The 19,018-nt window shown below is 37.5% G+C and overlaps 2 protein-coding genes across 2 annotated transcripts in view; both read right to left on the bottom strand.

Moving 5' to 3' along the window:
* Positions 1-18,268, bottom strand: part of NRG1 (neuregulin 1) — a 119,061-nt gene extending 100,793 nt beyond the window's left edge. The window contains exon 1 of the mRNA XM_014786324.2: positions 17,487-18,268. Coding sequence (XP_014641810.1) covers positions 17,487-18,186 — 700 coding nt within the window. The 5' untranslated portion in view covers positions 18,187-18,268. The remainder of the gene's footprint in view (positions 1-17,486) is intronic.
* Positions 18,269-18,466: 198 nt separating this feature from the next.
* On the bottom strand, positions 18,467-18,711 carry LOC147913347 (uncharacterized). The gene has a single exon (XM_087418663.1). The coding sequence runs from the start codon at positions 18,653-18,655 to the stop codon at positions 18,467-18,469; it is 189 nt and encodes a 62-aa protein (XP_087274789.1). The 5' UTR covers positions 18,656-18,711.
* Positions 18,712-19,018: the final 307 nt, after the last annotated feature.

The raw sequence follows: 19,018 nt of genomic DNA, 5'->3' as shown, positions 1-19,018 counted from the left end.
TCCAAGATTTAACACATCTGAGACATTATGAACGAGTCAAATCAATACAATTGACAAAAACACCATGTGGTAAACATGCCTTATTCTATCTTTTGCTTTCTGCCTTTTTTCCCTATAATTTTCATGTTGGCCCTTTATCAGTCTCATCCTCAATGTGAAAGGGAATTGGATAATGAACATCTAGAACAATGTAAATTAAGCAGTATGACAGTAGGGATATTTTGAGGCTTAAGCAAGTAATTCCCAGAAAGGATTTAGCTGTCAAAATATCACTTGAGGGCCGGCCCCGTGGCTTAGCGGTTAAGTGCGCGCGCTCCGCTGCTGGCGGCCCGGGTTCGGATCCCGGGCGCGCACCGACGCACCGCTTCTCCGGCCATGCTGAGGCCGCGTCCCACGTACAGCAACTAGAAGGATGTGCAGCTGTGACATACAACTACCTACTGGGGCCTTGGGGGGAAAAAAAAATTAAAAAAAAATATCACTTGAGTTTCCATATACGTCTGCAGTACACTCTGCCTTGCAAGCCTTGGATACTTTATTTGCTTACAAATATGTTTATATAATATTCTTTATCAACAAATATTAAGGAAAGAATTCTATTCTACATAACCCAAAGAAAACTTATTAAATGAAAGGGAAAAAAAGGACTTTATTGTGGCTAGCAGAAGTTGGATCCATACTGATTATAATAATAAGGGCTATTGACACCAGTGTCTTCTCCTTTTTCTGTTTCTAAACTCCAGTTGTAGATTTGTCAGAGTCAGCAATGCTTACAGAGAAGCAGATACCTCCTATTTCCTCAAAACAGCAGAAATCTTATAGTACAGAAATTAAACAAAGAAGTTTTGCTATGGAAACTAAAAAATAAACACACAAAATATGAGAATAACGCTTGGTATAATTAACTGGGCCAAAATATGATCTGAGATTTTACTGTGTCTCTCGCATGCATAAATCAAGAAGCAGTCCCAATACGCCAGGTGAGACAGCTGTGTGGTGAAGCCTGTAACCCAGGAGTCTCTCAAACAGGAATACTCATCCCACGATTTCAGTCCCAGTTGGCACATAGCCAAGGCGGCCAACACAACCCTGACACTTCAATCACCTACACTCATATTTTTCTGATTGGGACCCATTAGTGATCTAAACTGGATTATTTCCACGAGCTCAGCTGGAGAAAACACTCTGTTGACAACATAAAGCACAATAAATCCTACCAGGAAATCCTGGCTGAGACTCTTCCCAGGGATTAAATAGTTGAGGGAGAGGAATGTGGACCTTGAACCAAGACCCCACATTTTAAAAGAGCAGCATAGAAGCCTCTACTTCCTTCTCACCGTCGTCATTGTCTGTGGGAAAATGTCAGGAGGACTTTTTATAAAAAATTCAGAGGCAAATGCATTTCGGGACTGATAATTGCTTCGCAATAGTCTAATGTGTCAGTCATCAAAATCAGTCAGTCAGTTTTAATGATTAAGGATGAGAGAAGATCTTATAAATGATCAAATAGGGTAAGAAAAGAAAAGACCAGTGAATTCTAAGTCTTTGCTCTAGTTAAAAGCATCTTTCCAGCAAGCACTTACTGCATCTTCACAAATACACAGTATTAGAAGCAGGAATAGATTTAATATATGATAAAGAAATTACATTTATCAGTATGTTTCCATTGGAAATTCTACTTTTCACCAATTTGACTAAATTCATAAAAAATAGATACTGTCGTTTTGATCTTCACACCCTAGACGAACAAAAATAAACTGAATAATAATCAACCTAGAATTTGGGTGGTGTTTCCAGGGCTTCTGAATTAAGTCAGTTCAGGGCAAACTGGAAGTGATACAATAGGGACAGGACACCAGGCTCTCATTTTTTTCCTTGAAAAATATGAAAATGTTGCTTCTATTTTCAAGTTTGAAAACCAAAGATGACAGTCAATGGATCCAAATTGAATCCTTTCGTGTATTGTTCCTAGAGGGGTTTTTCACTTGGGGTTACTGGTGATTTCCATTTCTTCTCAGAAGGAGGGCACAAGAGGGCAGACTTGGAAATGCTAAAGAACAGTCTCTGATTTCTGCCCCACATTCATCTGAACATGGGATTTTGCAACAGAGTACCCATAAGTTTACGAAGTTTACACACTCAATATGCTAAAGGGGAGAGAAGTAGAACTAAATCCTAATTTCTAAGCTAAAATGGAGAAATTCAGCTTTCTCTTTAAAGTACTGTTTGGACACTAAGGAATTTTGATGCAAAAGTAAAAGAATTGTTTACAAAAGAAGTTCCCTTTCAAGAAACACAAGATCAAGATCAGACAGCAGGCAAGAAGGAATAAAAATTGGAATTTTTGCATCACTGCATAAATTTTAATTCAAATGGGAAAGTATCTTTGAATAGAAAATATTAAATATTCTAACCACATTAAAATAGTATATTCAACTTCTTGCTCAAGTTTTTTCTTTTTACACGATGTTTTAATCACTAGAAGTATTTTCATTGTACGTCTTTTTACTGATTCTAAAAATAATAACTTGCCTTATAATATTAACTTAAGAATCACTGTTTTAAATAAACAACTAAATCAGGAAATGTTTCTACCATTAACTGTATATCTGCTGTCATGCTGTGTGTGATACCTCCAGTATCAATGGCTTGTTTTTGAACTGTGTGAGTAGAAATTATCCTGCCTCTTTCTGTTCACCAGATTTGAAAAACTGAATAAATGCATCAACATACTGATTGCCTCTTTAATCTTGAAATATTCCTCTCTCTGGAACATAGTACATATATCACTAAAATTACATGGATGAAAGAGCTACAAATTGAGAATGTTATTATTAATAGTCTGCCAAATATCTTATATTAACTGTAGTACTTCAGAGCTCATATTTTGAACAAATTGAATGAACTAACTTGTGGAATTGAATGAATATATAGCTTTGTTTGAATATTCCATGAAAAAAGGAAAAAAAAGATTAACAATGATTTTGTAGGAATACTATTTTCTGTGTGCTTTTTGTAATAATTGTATAATTACAAGCTGAGAATTCACACACAGCATCACCAACACAAAAGAATTTGTAATGCTAAGTAATATGCTAAGAATATACTACACAGAGACTGTATACTAGAATGGGCTAACCACAAATTCAATATGTAATTCCATATGTAACTTCCATATCAAAATAAATCTCAGTATATAAATTACTGGTGCTTATTAAAGAGGCTATACATCCCAAAAGGATTTTGATTCATCAGCAACAATGAATAACGTCAATAAAAAGTAAAGTAAAAATGCCTTTAAGTTCTGTATTCTATCAATTTTAATTTTTATATAACACCAGGGGAAGAACAATTAATATTATTTAATTGAGTGCCCCTGTCAGGAAGAAGCAATGAATGCTTCCTGGAAACTGGAGCACAAGTTACTTCCTCTCATAAATCTACTGATTCTGTACATTAATAAATACATAAAGACTTCACAGAACACAATAAATACAGGTTGAATAAGTGCATGATCTTGTTATTCAGAAATTCATTAATTTAACAACCACTAACTCACTAATATGTGCAAAATCATTCCCTTCCTTCCCCACATTCAATTAGTCCTGTGGATTCTTTCTTCATAGTGTCTCCTACACTTATGCTTTTCTTCCCACTCTCTCATGCACCATTCAGATTATGATCACCATCATCATTCTTATTATTTCAATGTCTGGACCATCAGTTTCTTCTGCTTCATTAGTTTCTTCTAAAAAAGGGACAATAACAGTACCCAGCACATGTTTTTTTGTGAAAATTGGATAATACATGTAAAATACCGAGCACACAATGCACGTTTAATAAACGCTGGGTTATCAACAAATCCCTTCATGCCAATCAAACTGGCCTACTCACTATGTGCCTAACACGCCCATTTCGCTCTGGGCTCTAGTAATGCCCTTCCTTTCACCTGAAATATCTACACCCAAGAGAATCGTACATATCTTTCAACGCCCACCCTGTTTCCTTTATCCCTAAATTTAACGAAGTATCCTCTGTCAAGTCTTTCATTAACTGCTACCTTCTTGATGCAGCCTATGCTGATCATTCTATTTAAAATCACCAGGCTTCTCCCTCAGCACTTTGAGCACCTTCCAGTGGCTGTTTTCTCCATACAACTTACCACCCTCTAAAAGAGTACACGGTTTACCTACTTTTCATTCTTTTGTCTATTTTCTCCCTTTAGAGATAAACTCCTGGAACAAAGCCTATTGAGTAGGCACTCAATAAAGAATATGGAAAGATGGGAAAAAATTTCTTCCAGCTCTAAAAAATTATCTGATTTATGTAAAGCAGCATGGGATATTGAAAAAAAGCACAATGAGGTGGCATCCCCATTTTTTAGACCAGTCTCTGTTTCTTCCTAACTATTAAAATACTTAAGGCCCAATCCTTTCACATTTCTGTTTCTTGGTTTCCTCAGGAGTAAAGTAAAATATTTTGACTAGCTTATCTGTAAGAGCTCTTGTATCTTTAAAAATGTCAATGGTTCTGCTGTGATCCTGTTTAATAAAATTCAGATACTTCCAAATCACTGTTATCTCATCATGGACAGCACCAATCATCACATAATTTATTGACTACATCTGTATAATGAGTAGATTTCTGCCTTGCTAAAATGATAGTATTATGGAATTCAAAGCTTTTGCAATTGTTCTTCAACAACTAAGGGAACTTCATTGTCTCCTTATGGACCTGTGTACCATTTTATGGCAAAGTAAGAAGTCACAGCAATAAATTTAAGTATGCACACATATGATTGTCCGCAGCAATACCAATAGATGGCATTTTGCCAGTGAGGACGGCCTTTTCTCTCAAACCATCTAAACCACGTAGCTCTATTTCTGGCTGACAGTGGGCTGATGATTTTCTTTCTCAGCTCTCCTTCTAATTCCTGAGAACAATGCAGACATGATGGTAACACAAACCACACAGAGCAAAAACCACATAAACAAACCAAATCAAAATGTAGCATATCCACATCTTTGCCAATATGTCCCTTGGAATTCCTGTCCTTTTCTTCAAGCCTATTGTAGCAACAGCAAGGTATCATATTTGAAATTCAAGGAAATGTGATTTAATTAAAAGAACTCATGCTTAAATAGTGCTTATGTGCCAGGGACTAATTCAAATGCTTTATGTACATTAACTCATTTGATCCTCATAACACCCTCATGACGAAGGTACAATTATTGCCACCATTTCACAGACAAGGAAATTATGGCACAGACAGTTTATGTAACTTGTACTGTCACACAGCCAGAGACAGAGCTTGGATTCGAACCCACACAATCTGGGTCCAAAGTGTGTGCTCTTAGTCACTACACTCTCATGAAATAAAATTCCTTATAGCTTAAAGTCTCTTATACCTCAGGATGTGAATTTTTCAGGAGAATATGTATACATAAGATGATGCTACACATACAGGTTTGTAATCATCTATTAAAGGGCCCAGAATCATGTCTCAATAAAGTGTGAGTAATGACCAAACTCTATATTGAATTCCTCCAAATTAAAATTCCAGAAATTTAAGATATGGTTTCAGATCATTTTCTTCCTTCCTGTGCTGCCATAAGCAAATCAGTCTTGACGAACCTCAATTTTCATTCCAAAAATATGCAAATGGGACAACTAGTTCACATAAAATATTTTGCTAGACACTGTACAGGGCACAAAAATGAATTGGCTGTAACTCTAGGTCTCAGGAAATTTTCAGACTAGTATAAGCTATAAGCAAGTATCCAATAAGAACATCACAAGTGAGAAAGTGGTAAGTACCTTGACAAGGCACCAACAACGTGCTATGGGGATCTACAGGAAAAAGGGTTCACATCTGATTTGGAAGGTGAGTCTTGAGGCCTGAGCAGAATTTGAGAAGGTAGAGATTGCGGCAAGAGAACATTTATGGTAGAATCAATAGAATGAGCAAAAGAATGGAGGAGAGAAATAAAATAATATTGCAGGTAGAGTCTCACTTGGCTAGAACATGGTCCACATGGTTGAGGAGGCAAATGGAGTTAGGCTAGATGGGAAGTTTGGGGTTCTGCTGTAGGGCCCTAAATACCAGACAAGAGTTTACGAGACAATACTAACCATTTTCTCAATATTGGCTATGGTGGACTCAAGAAATGAAATGGAAGTAATTTCCATTTTATGAATCATAAGATTTCTCATATCAGTTTTTCAACAGATTCAATAATGCACATTGACTAACTTTGTAGAGTTCATATGTTCAAAAAATAGTTTCCTCTTAGATGCTATGATCAATGTCTAAAGATTCATTATCCCCATTCTACATATTATGGAAGGAGTAACAAGTAACAAACAAAACATCTGGGAATTAAACACAGGCCCTCTAAATGTAAGGATCAAGAGAACCAAGTAGTTAGTTTTCTCCTTCATCTGTGATTCACCTCTCATCCTGACTCTGCTGATCCAGAACACAGGAAGAGCTGGGTTTGATGAGCAAAAAATATGCCACCAAAGCTTATGCATTCGCTCAAAAAGAGAACCTCACTCAGAGATATTTTATCCTTCATATAAATGTTTATGTTTATATAAATGTTTACATTAATATAAATATAAATATTTACATTTATATGATTTATAAACCTCATGGGAGATCGGAACTGTAAATTAAAAGGAGTGTGAAAAACTATTTAATTAATATATACTGATTGCCAAGTGACTTGGAAGCTGAAAGCATGGAACACATAAAAATATCATCAAAATTTTCTGGTTCTATGTGATCTATGGCAATAAATTTAACATCTTTGAGCCTCTTCCTCTGTCCTAAAAGAAAAGATTTGACTTAAATTGTCTCTATGACGACTTGTTGTTGTTGTTAGTGCCATCAAGTGTATTCTGGCTTCTAGCGACCCTGTGTACAGCAGAGCAGAACCCTACCCTGTCTTTCTGCACCATCCTCTCACCTTCTGGCAGTCTATCAGACAATGTTCTGCTGCTATTCAAAGTGTTTTCATGGTCAATTTTTTCAGAAGTGGGTAGCCATGTCCGTCTTCCTAGTCTGCCTTAGTCTGGAAGCTCTGCTGGAATCTGTCCACCATGGGTGACCCTGATGGTATTTGAAATACCAGTGGCATAGCTTTCAGCATCACAGCAGCTGCCCCAGTATGGCACATCATACCATGCAGCTGCCCCAGTGCGACAACTGACCAACGAGTGGAGTGGTTCCCTGACCAGGAAACGAACCCAGGCCACGGTGGTAAGAGAATCTTAACCACTAGACCACCACTATGATACCTTAAAGCTCTGAAATTCTAATTGTGATTATGCAATAACCTAGCACACATTCAAAATATATATCGGTCTGGGATTAGAATTCCTGATATAACTCAATATGGCCTAATGAGATCACAATATTCAAGAAAGTTATAAGCCACTATGTCCTCAAGACATCACAATACTTGACATTATGAAGATCCTATATTCAATAAATTGATGAGTAGCACAGATTATTAAAAGATTTCAATCCAAAATGGATAAAATTAAAGTTTCAAGGTGACAAATCATCAGCTACTTAGAAAACTCAGCAATCTGGAACAATTAATTTCCCAAAGATTTTGAGAAGTCAAAGTATTGATCCCAACGTTTTCATGTATAGTTTACTGAATAGGTGGGGCATACGTAGGTCACTGACTGTGTCTACCTCAGGTTCCATAGTGCAGATCAACTAAAATTATAGGATCACAGTCATGTGAAACTGAACCTCCTGGGCAGGGGTTAATTTAGATATCTCCCTGTTGCCATTGAAGTGTAAAGATAAAAAGACTGAAGTGATTATTTTATATAATTTTTAGTTTTCTATGTAAACCAGTCTTCACAGACTACACGACATTGTTGTTTCTCTTCTCTTTGAAAAATAGTAAGAGTTGTTTGATTGGAAAAACTAAAAATCCAGGATTATAGTGAGGAGAGATCAGAGTTGTAACTCTGAATGCTGCCACTAATCATCCTTAAGATTGGCTTTGTAGGCAATACTTAGCATCATGTAACAATCAATGGTTACTGATTCCTTTTGCTCCCAGAAGAGCAAGCAATTATGACTCAGGAAGCTCCACCAAGGGATTACAAACAGATGCTAACAAGAGTTCAATTCCACCGTCCTTAGATCATTCCATTTATTTATGAAGCTTTTATTGCATGACACCAACATATTTCATAAAACAAATACTTCCTGTTACTTAGCAAAGGAAGAGGCAACATTGAAAGTCATCAGGCTAATCGTGGTCAAGACCGCGGTTAAGGTCTCACTCACTCTCTCCCCCAACCCAACCAGTGAGAAACCACAGGTCTGGGCCATGGGCTCCATAACCTCTGATGCTGCAGGACAGGGGCTTCAGACCTGAGGAGGAACGTGCGGTGAGATCACTGGAGAAGGAATGGTGGGGTATGAAACAGTGAACTAAAGAGAGAAGTAACTGTGGCTAGCAAGTAAGAAAGAAATAAGGAGAAGGAAAAGGGAGGAAAACTGGAGAAATAAAATTATATCAACATCTGATACCAACATGTGGTACCAACATAGGTACCAAAGTTACCTATGTTGAGAGTTCTAGTGTCTTTGCCTATTAATTAAGTTTTCTTTCTAGTGGCAACTATCATTGTCTTCAGTGTTGCTCTCCTCTTCTTCCAAATGCATATAAATATATGGACATTTGGTTTTAATTTTAAATTATGAGTTTTTAAAATAAAATGATTTATGGAGGAGACTTTTTTATTAGAGGATTTTATGAGTATTAAATTCTATACCAACTTTTGCTTAAAATTGAGTTCATAAATTCTCCCTTTGGCTGGGATAACATCACCTCAAGAAAGGCAATTCAAACACTCCAGTGCATACCACTGAAAATTATAGTAAATCAAGTGTCGTCTTGTCACACCATATTCTTGATGAAAAATAAAAAATGCTTTAATTTAAGTAGCGTTCCATTATATTACATCAAATTTTATTGGGTCTATCAGCTTATTTCCATTGCACAATCAGAAAAGACTATACCCAGGTAAAATCTACCCTAGATTGTCATCAAATATTTTCTCCTTAGAAGTGGCTGCCTCATTGCTCCAATATTGATTCAGAGTTAAATTTCTGCAGTAAATCTGTTATACTTGAATTAATAAGAATCAAGATGACCAAAGCATAAAAGTTTTCAAATATTTCTATTTCTACATTAAACAATAAATGTAAACACATATATTATGCTGATTACTATACATTTTTGTAAATGACAAGCTCTTACAAATTACATCACTATGCAAGAAAAATCATTAGATGTACAACAAAAATATCAAAGCCCCTTTAAGTGCGGATATCCAGAACAGCACTGTTTGTTTTTTTCTTTTCATACGATTGTGACCAATAATCCAGCTAACAAGATTTCATTTCAAGTTCACTGTAACAGAATCTCCATATATATTTAAGGTACAATTATTCTCTACTTGAATACCAATTTTTTTTCTTTTATTTTTTACAAGCCTCTAGCAATTAGATATGGGACTAAAGTTTTGTTTTTGTTTTTAAACTTATTGATAAACAACCTTTTGCTCTACACTTTAAATAATTTTATTTACTCAATTTTCTTTGTTAAGTAATCATCAAATCATTTCCCCTTTTATTTAGGATATTATGTATATGAAAGATAAATATATTACATATATAATATTTTTAACTAAATTAAAAGAACTTCTACATTTGATTTGGCTCATGTAAAATTATTCTATGTATACGGTTATTTCTGTGGGTTTTGTGAAATGCTGAAAACAGCTTAATTCCTATCTTCTGGGGTCTGGAAATCCCAGTTTGGAATAATGAAAAGAGTTGGGTGAACATAATTTTCATTTAAATCAAGAAGGATTAATAATCTTTTCGGCCCAACTCCTCTGGTGCACTACATCTAAACTATGGATTCCTTTCCATTATCCCAATTTTCCCATAGAAGGTACTTCCTTGACAACTACAATTTTAGTTACCACCTGTCTTTTCCTTTCTTACAAGTAATGCCTTATCATTCTGCCTATAAGAAAGCCCCTCATACTGTGATTTCTGGACATTACCCAAAGAGTAATAATCTATATATTATAGCCAACTTTTATGGGGGGAAAAAATCACTCTTTTTAAGGTACTAGGGTTCAAGAAATTAGTAAAGTTCTATATCATTCTAAGACCTAACAAAGTAACTCACCTGTTAAGACTCCCTACAATTTGTTCCTAAGAATAAATTCACAATTAACACTTGTGAATGCATGTAAATATGAACCCTGATAGAGAGGAAGGAAAAGAAGGAAGTTAACATTGCTTAAGCCTTGTCCTAATATCAAGTACTGTTCTCACAAAGAGTAACTTATTTTATCCTAACACAATCTCGTGAGAGCTTTAGGTATTGACGTCCCCATCCGTTTGGGTGTCAAGACTAAATCTCAAGTCATGAAGTGATTTACTCCAAGTCATTTGCTTATAAGTGGTTACTCCAAGTCATTTGCTTATAAGTGGTAGAGCGGAGATCTGATGTCAAGTTTCCAGTACAATTTTCACCTCACCATGCCTCTTCAACTCTTACCTTACTTCTAAGTTTTTCACAGGCTTTCTCAAACTCCCAAACTTATTCTCCCAACTTTGTTACAAAACCACTCTGCCAAGATTGAAGGAGGAAGAGAATAAAGTGAAGAGTAAGGTCAAAGATAGAATGAGGGAGAGGCCGACCCAGTGGCGCAGCGGGTAAGTGTGTGCGCTCCACTTTGGCAGCCCAGGGTTCACGGGTTCGGATCCTGGGCACGCACAACACAGCGCTTGTCAAGCCATGCTGTGGCGGCATCCCAAATAAAAAGTAGAGGAAGACAGGCACAGATGTTAGCGCAGGGCCAATCGTCCTCAGCAAAAAGAGGAGGATTGGCATTGGATGTTAGCTCAGGGCTGGTCTTCCTCACAAAAAAAAAAAATGAGAATGAGGGAGAAAATTGGTCCTGGTTTCCAATTTACTATGCTTCATTCCTAGGACTTGGTATTCTCCAATATCTCATTTAATCCCCCAAACAGCCCCAAGAGATGCATAATACTATTCTCATATATAAATGAGGAAACAGATTCAGAGGGATGATCTAACTTGCTCAAAGCCATGAAGAAAGGCAGATAGGATTTAAAATTCAAGTCTGCCCAACTGGAAAGCTAATGCCCTAGGATAAGAGACTGAGAGACTCAGAGCTGTAAGAGACTTTAGAGGTAAATATATTTAATAATCTGCATGGAACACGAATCTCCCTCAACACTGTCCCTGCTTGAATATTTCCATTAAGAAGAAATTAAATTCTTTCCAAATAAGTAGCACACTTCAGTTAGGATAACTTTGATTGTTAAAAAATTCTCCCATATACTACGTTACTGGGAGAGGAATGTCCACCTCCATTCCAGAGGGGTGTCCTATACTGATCAAAAGCAAAGAGGCAAAATTCTCTTCTCTAAAGAAGACAGCTACGACGGAGTGATGGCAGTTTTACTAATTAGGATTTAAATAATAAACAGAAAAATCAAGATCATTTAAATTAAGATAATATATCCTATTTGAATAAAAATGCTAAAAACAGTTTGGAAAAAAAAGCAAGATGTAGCAAAGAAAAGGATCATTTCAGTTTTAGTCTCAGCACTGACACAAATTAGCTGTAGTGACGCTGGGCAAGTCATTTCTTTTTTCCAGATCTGAATTTCCTCATTTTGGAAGTCACTCAGATAATCTCTACAAATGTTCGACATATAATTATTAGAGAATATCAATTATATTATTCAGAAATAAACTTTGAATGATTACACACACATACACACACCAGTGGATTAAATTCACTGCAGTAAACACTGCAACAAGTGATGATTAACTCAAATCCATTCTACTCAATCACTCTTCATGTGAATGGCATATGAACCCAAGTTTTTATTCAGTTTGAGAACTAAATAACTTATTGGCAGATTCTAGCCTTTCTCTGGACAGTGAAACTAAAAACCCTTGGGAATATTTTAATATTCTTGTCTGATAAGCCAAAATGATAAATAGAAAACATGACCAAAAAATAAAAACAAAATTATTTACAGCTATCAGCTTTCTAGAGTCTGAAAATAATCTTACAGTCTTTACATGCTAGAAGAATTATGTATATATTTCCATTTTATGAGAGTGCTGCTAAAGGACTAGACAGATAGTACTTTCCCAACCACTTCAATGGTTGCTTAAATCGCACCTTACAGGCCAAACACGAATCACCCAAAGTTACCCAGCTTGCTGGTAGCAGAGGTGGGACTGGTGTCACTTTAAGATAAAAGACAATCCTGGGCAAATGTTCAGTATTCAATAGATAGAGAAGAGGAATATACTAGGGGAGGAACAGGAGTGGCAGTCAAAATGTGAATAAAATGAAAGCAAAGAGGAGAAATGCTGAATTCAGAGAGTGTATGTAAAGGAAAGTAAAGAAAAAACTCAAATTGACTTGGGCAACTAGATCCTTAAAATCCATTAGAACATAAGCTCTATGAGGGCAAGGACGTTTACTGTTTTTATTGCCATATAACCAATCTAGAACAGTGCCTGGCACATCGTAGGTGCTTAATATGTATTCACCAAATGAAGAAAAAGAGGAAATAATGGAAGAGAATCGATGTATAACAAAAATAATAAAAACGGAAACATAAGTGTAAAAGTAGACATGGTGTCGTTTATGCCCGAATAGAAAGTTCAATAGATTCAGTGGACAAGAGTTTTATTCCTAGTTCTCAGGGGCTCCTGGCTTAACTTTAGATAAGTCAAAACTTTTTTATGCCTCAGTTTCTGAATCTACAAAATCTCTCATCCTTCATGCTTTAAAAGGATACTACGAGGTGTTATGAAAAGGAAAAGAGAAGGAGGAAGAATAAAGATGTATGGTTTGGGGTACAATGATTTTCTGAGAATGCAGAAATGCTGGTATGTGCAAACATGGCAAAAGAGTCAGCAGAGAAACTGGCATGAAATCTACTAAGGAAAAGAAGAGGGACAAAGTTTGAATTAATTGTGCCAATAACAACGAGTATGTTATTCACTGGCTGGAGACATTTTTTGTATATCTGTTTGTAATATGTGTAAATACCGTTTGGTATTAAAATGCAATAAAACTCCATGTGAAAGAAAAGACAGGTGAAGATGCTTTGATATCTTAGAATGCAATGAAATATTGACATATAAAGCCAAAATGGGATCACTGGAAACATAAGATATAATTGGGAGGATGGGAAGGCAGGGGAAGGAGGAAAACTGGTTTAGGTGTCATAAAGGAATAAGGAGAAACAAAGTGGGATTTGCGGGAGAGAGGTGAGCCATAGGGCCATCTGCTATATATCAGGAAAGAGCTCACCCTAGAACACCCAAGCCGTTTTCAAGAGCAAGCTGAACACTATATGGATGATCAAATAAAAAGGGAAAAGACTGCCACTAATGAAAATTTAATAAGAGCAAAACAAGAAAGTGAGAAGAAAATTTAATTTTAATAGTATGAACTATACACACTTGACCAGTGGTCTTACTTGAAGTCCTTGCTTAACTGTCAGTCAGATGCCACTTAAACCATCCGAGTTCGTCTCCAGCATGACTCTCTAGAACAGGGAAATGATGCCAGGAGAAAACAGCAGTGTGTGGATTTAAATTCTGGGAGACAGGACACTACTCTGTTTTCTACTATTTTGGATGTCACTAAACCTTTCAGAATTGTGTGAATTTTAGTAAAAGAATTTCACTAAATCTTTCAGAGTCTGGGTTTCCTCATGTGTAAATTTATAAAACCTTTTGTTTCAAATTGAGGATCTTTCCATTTCTTCTAGTTTTCACCATCTTAGGCTTTAAAAAAATATGGTTAAAGTGAAAAAAAGTTATTTGAAATCGCCTTTCTGAAATACCTACAAGTACAGTCGCAAGGTACTGAAAGAATCTATTGGGCTTAAAATGAATGCCACTTCTAAATTGAAGGGAAGAAATCCTCTGGCATATTCAATTAACTATGTTGAGCTTTTGCAAGTGGTAGTGATTCATCTTCTCACTGTGGTAACAATGATTTGCCATGCAACCCAATATAAAGATTTAAGACAAAGCAAAACAACTTTGGCGTAAGATGAAAAGACTAATACATTCTTCTCCTCGAGAGTCTGCTGTCACGCAGGGAAGGGACAGAAATACATTTTCCCATCCAGAAATACATTTTCTTTTAAGATGGCACCATAGTTTTCTGGCTACAATTTAATTAATCAGCTCTTTCTTTAGTAATCTAAGTTTGCAATCTCCCAGAGTCAGTTCTTTCCATATACATACAGGGTAAGAAAAATCTAAAAGCCCAGGCAAAGAAAACAAATTAATGGTTCAAGTATTATGTGACTCAATGAAAAATAAAAACTTAACTATTATCATGGCAATATAATGATAAGGAAACCACTAAACACACACAGAAAAACTTCAGAAATTAAAATATATATATTTTTTTTATATACACATATATAAATATATATATACATATATTTTCCAGCCCTGTCTTAGATTTCTTAAGATCTATATGTATGCATAGATTAATATGGCGAAAACATGAAATTATACCAACTTATGAAAGAAATACCCATTTTAGAAAACCTGACGTAGCCACTCTACCTATAGACGATTTAATATATTTTGCCTTTTATTATAATAGAGACAATGTTTTAATCTTAAAAGAGTCAGTGAGGAAGGGAGTAATTCTAGAATTTATAAACTAACACCCTAATACCAGTAGGCAGACTGGTTTGGGGAATAATACAGCAGACACAATTACTAGGATTGTCTCTCTTCCCCTCTCTCAGGCTCCAGGATAAAGAAGAATCAATTAGCCCTCAACAGACTATGACCTTGAAGGCTACAGCTCTGTGCATAATGTGCGGAAAACGCTGAGACAGATAGAAAAGGGAGAATAAAGTCCTGAAACCACTGAAGAACATGTCTCAGATATGATCGTGTCATTTAAAAATATACGCCACGACAGCTTAGTTCATGTCAAAAACACGCATGATGAAAGGAAAGTGCTGGTTCTTTCTATGACTAAGCAATACTTTCTTAGTTGAAAAGAAAAAAGTGAAAGAGATTATAAAATGACAATCTAATTCCAATTTTTTTTTTTTTTTGCTTTCCTTTAGTTAATGGTTACAAGCTTGTTAAACAACAATAACAACCACTTATGAGTTTCTGAAAACAAAGCTCCCTGGACCAACCCCTTTCCAAAAAAAAAAACAAACACAATTTTTAGGATACTAGTGTTTTTGTTGTTTTCAGGCACTAGATCAAAAAATTAACACAGAGTTTCCCATACAGAAAACCCTATAGGCTGTAAAGTGTTAACTAACACTCTCCCCTAACTTTTCAGGAGACCAGCACTTCCCAGACTGCTTTTCCAGGCTTCTCTCCAATGGACTTCAGAACACTGCAGCTGTGCATCTGGCCAGAACTGGCCCCTAGGATGCTTTTAGGCAGCAGTAAATCTTTTCCACTCAATGCAAATGCCAGAAAATCAATGCTCTGGCTTGGAAACACGAAAAGAAAAGAAACTATATGGAATGTGTAATCTATTAAAACACTTGCTAGAAGAATTGCCCTTAAAAAATAATTTCTCAAAACGTCACGACGTACTTTTTGATATGGTCCTAGATCAGGAAAATGTGCTGGGTATTTCTTTGTTTGCTTGTTTTCCGCGGACAGAATTATAGAATTTAGTTGAAGAGTTTTTCAAAGAGTCTTCTTTCTTTTTCTGGACAACTAGACCTATTCAGGCACATTTTAATTAAAGACTTAAGTTGAAAATGATAAAGACAAAGAAGTAACCTTGTCTGCATAGTGAATTTTGCTTCTCTTTGCAGGATTTGGACTTGCTTTTTATAGCCTGTCATTTCATCTGGGTATTATTTCCCGGTCACTTTGCCAGGTGGGAAGAGGCGGTGAATGCAGCGATGTCTGTCAGACCTTTAATGATGCTTCAGGGATTTGATAAAGATACAAAGCAGTGTCTGCAGAAAGGACGTTCTTCCCTAATTACACCTGAAAAACAAGCCTCTTTTTTTTTTTTAAACCTTTGCCACTAAAACTGGTGTGTATAAAATGATCCTGATTCATAAGCCCAAATCAAGTTTTTCTCTGTTTCTATAACACACGGATCCCCCTCATCCTGAACGTAATGTCTGGGAAAGATATTTTTTATTCTTCATTTCCATTTAGAGGGAAGCAAACAGGGTATTTCATCACAGAAGCCTTATCCTCAACTCTCCTTTAAGAGATTTTACACACGTTTTTAAGAACCAAATCCTCTGATCTTTTACTTTTTTCTACTCAAGAAATATTCATCAATGGTAAAAGTGATAGAAGATAGAGAAACAACAATAAATTAGAAATGTAAAAAAAAAAAAAAGCTATAGAAAACTCCTCCGTTATATGTTGATGTTTAGAACAATCTGACTAGTCACGGTCTCATCCTTGTCAACTTTCCATTACAAAGCATTGCAATGACCAGGTACAAACAGCAGTATATTGTTCTGTTTTGTTTCTACAGCATGGGCTCTCTTCACTCACAGATTATTAAACTGGGCTGCTGCAATCTGATGGGCGAAATGACACACGTCTAAAAAAACGACGTAGCTTACTAATGTATTCTGTACTTTTTAATAACGGCCAAGGAAGCTATTTAAACATTTGATTACAGAAGACAAAACTAATCTGGGAAAATCTTTTCATGCAGAATTATTCTGTGTTCTGAACAAAATTAAGCTGCCTCTCATAAGTGCTCAGAAACTGAAACTACAATCTAGGTAGGACAGTTGTAGTCTGACGCTGGCGAGAGGTGAGCATCATAAATGTCTAAAGACTTGATGCAATATTTGGAGGAACCAATTAAAACACAAATGCAGGGAGAAGTGGTTCAAGGAACAGGAAGAAGAGATGGAGAAAGAGAACAGGCAGCTTGGGATGGCTGGGAGGCACAGGGTATCAGAAAGCTGGGGAGAGGTGATAGGAACTCTATGGTGGAAAAAGAAAGACACAAAATCAGACTCACTGCTATGTGAAAATCAAATTTATATAAAAAATACAGGATGGTCTGATGTTTAATTTTAAAAAGTATTAGAAATCAATTGAATTTAACTCAGACGCTGAAGTTTTGGGCCCCCCACCCCAGATTTAACCATCTGGCTAGAGCGAGCTTCTGTTAGAGCACTGATTCATACTAGGAGTTTACAAGATCTTTTTACTCATCTCTTCAACGCCAGCCCAAGCATCCCAGTCACATGATAGGCTTCAACAAAACCAGGCAATTAAAATACAAGGAGGAGAGGAAACAGCTACACGCCCTGGAGAACACCTTTTAGGATCTCAAACCCACCCTTTCTTTTATCCATCACCATCTCTCTCTCTACTTACAAAGTTTAGGAGCAGTTTGAAGATTAGTTTCTGTTGTTTGTGGCTGAGTTGCTGACTTGGGTGTTCTCACCTCAGGGCTCCGAGTGGGTGACGGGAAGGATGGTGCAGTGGACGGCAGGAAAGAAAAGGCAAAAATACGATTCTTCGGGGTGGGTACCGCTGAAGGTTCAGAGGACACAACAGCATTGTCAACTTGCACTGTAACTTGAACCTCAGTGTCAGATTGAGCCCTAGAGACAGGTGAAGTGTATGCCTCAGATGATACCCACACAGCTGAGGCAGCAGTTGGATCCAGAGAAATAATAGGGTCCTGGCCTAACCCCCCAGGGTCAAGGTGAGTGGGAGAGTCATACTCAAATATCTTGTCCACAAATACCCACTTGAGGCCGGCAATGCAGAGACAGAGGCTGACGAGGCAAGCCAGAATGGGGACAATGCAGATTTTCTCCGAGTTGAGGCAACCTCTCAGGCGCTCGCCTTCCAGGCAGACACAGCAGGGAACTGCCAGGCCCACGAGTCCGGAGGTTCTCCCATCTTCAGTCTGGGTCTCTGGCATGTCTTCAGCTGCCGGAAGCCCGTCAAGAGATGGGTCTGTACTCAGCTGAGTGGAGGGGCTGGAGCACCTCTCTGCAGCTACCCCAGACATGTCTGGGGAAGAGATCTCCATGGGCTCACCTCCAGAAGGCCTGGCCTCTCTCATGGTCCATTACCAGGCAGGGCCCCCCCCAACCAAATGATACAGCATCTTACATGGGGAAATCGATAAGTCGTCCAAGTCCAAGGCCATTATCAAAAGCAAGAGGAGTTCAGGAGGAAGGAAGGAAAAAAAAGCCCCTAGCAACTACCAAATAAAAGTATATGGTAATTCTTGACTGCTGTTTCTGGGCCACTTTAGTAGTTCTTTTAAATGCTTCTCCAAACCATCCCTGCTAGTCAAGAGGACAGGGGCCAGAATAGAAATCCAGCTGATGGTTGGTCAATTAAGTAAACCAGTAGCCCAAACTGAAAGGCACGTTTCTCACCTCGAGCATCTGAAGCTGGTGTCTGCTTAGATGGAGAAAACAACTGTCATGCAGGAGAAGTAAAAGCAAGAGCAGAATCAGCGGCGGCGGCGGCGGCGGCAGCAGCGGCGGCGGCAGGAGAGGCAGCAGCGACAGTAGCAACAGCATCCTGTTGTGTTAACGCGACGGCTGAAAGAGGCTGAATCATTACAGAGCAGCAGGTGCCTGCCCTCCGAGCATCACTGCAAACAGTATCATCACAGACGGATCTGAAGGGACGAGTGCGGCCAGGAGGGGCGGTAACTCCCCTCCCCGCCCTGCCTCCACCCCCACCCCGCAACCACTCCTCTTTGTCCTTCTTGAGCGCTCATTCACTTTCTTCCTCTGCGGCTCTTCCCTTCTTCATAGTCTCTTTCTCTTTCTTTCCCCTCCTCATCCAAAGACGTTCTCGCTCTCTCTCTTTCTTTTTCCTCCCTCCTCTCCCAACCCCCACCCTCTACCCGCACTCTGGAGCTGCTTGGCTGGTCTGAG

The sequence above is a fragment of the Ceratotherium simum genome, chromosome 28 (assembly GCF_057802395.1).
Source record: "Ceratotherium simum simum isolate JZ-2026a chromosome 28, ASM5780239v1, whole genome shotgun sequence".
Classification (NCBI taxonomy): domain Eukaryota; kingdom Metazoa; phylum Chordata; class Mammalia; order Perissodactyla; family Rhinocerotidae; genus Ceratotherium; species Ceratotherium simum.
Note: the sequence above shows the minus strand (reverse complement) of the source record. Positions and strands in the feature narration are given on the sequence as shown.

Excerpts from the sequence above, each read along its gene's own strand:
- LOC147913347 (XM_087418663.1), bottom strand. The coding sequence starts at position 18,655 with ATGCTGTTGCTACTGTCGCTGCTGCCTCTCCTGCCGCCGCCGCTGCTG.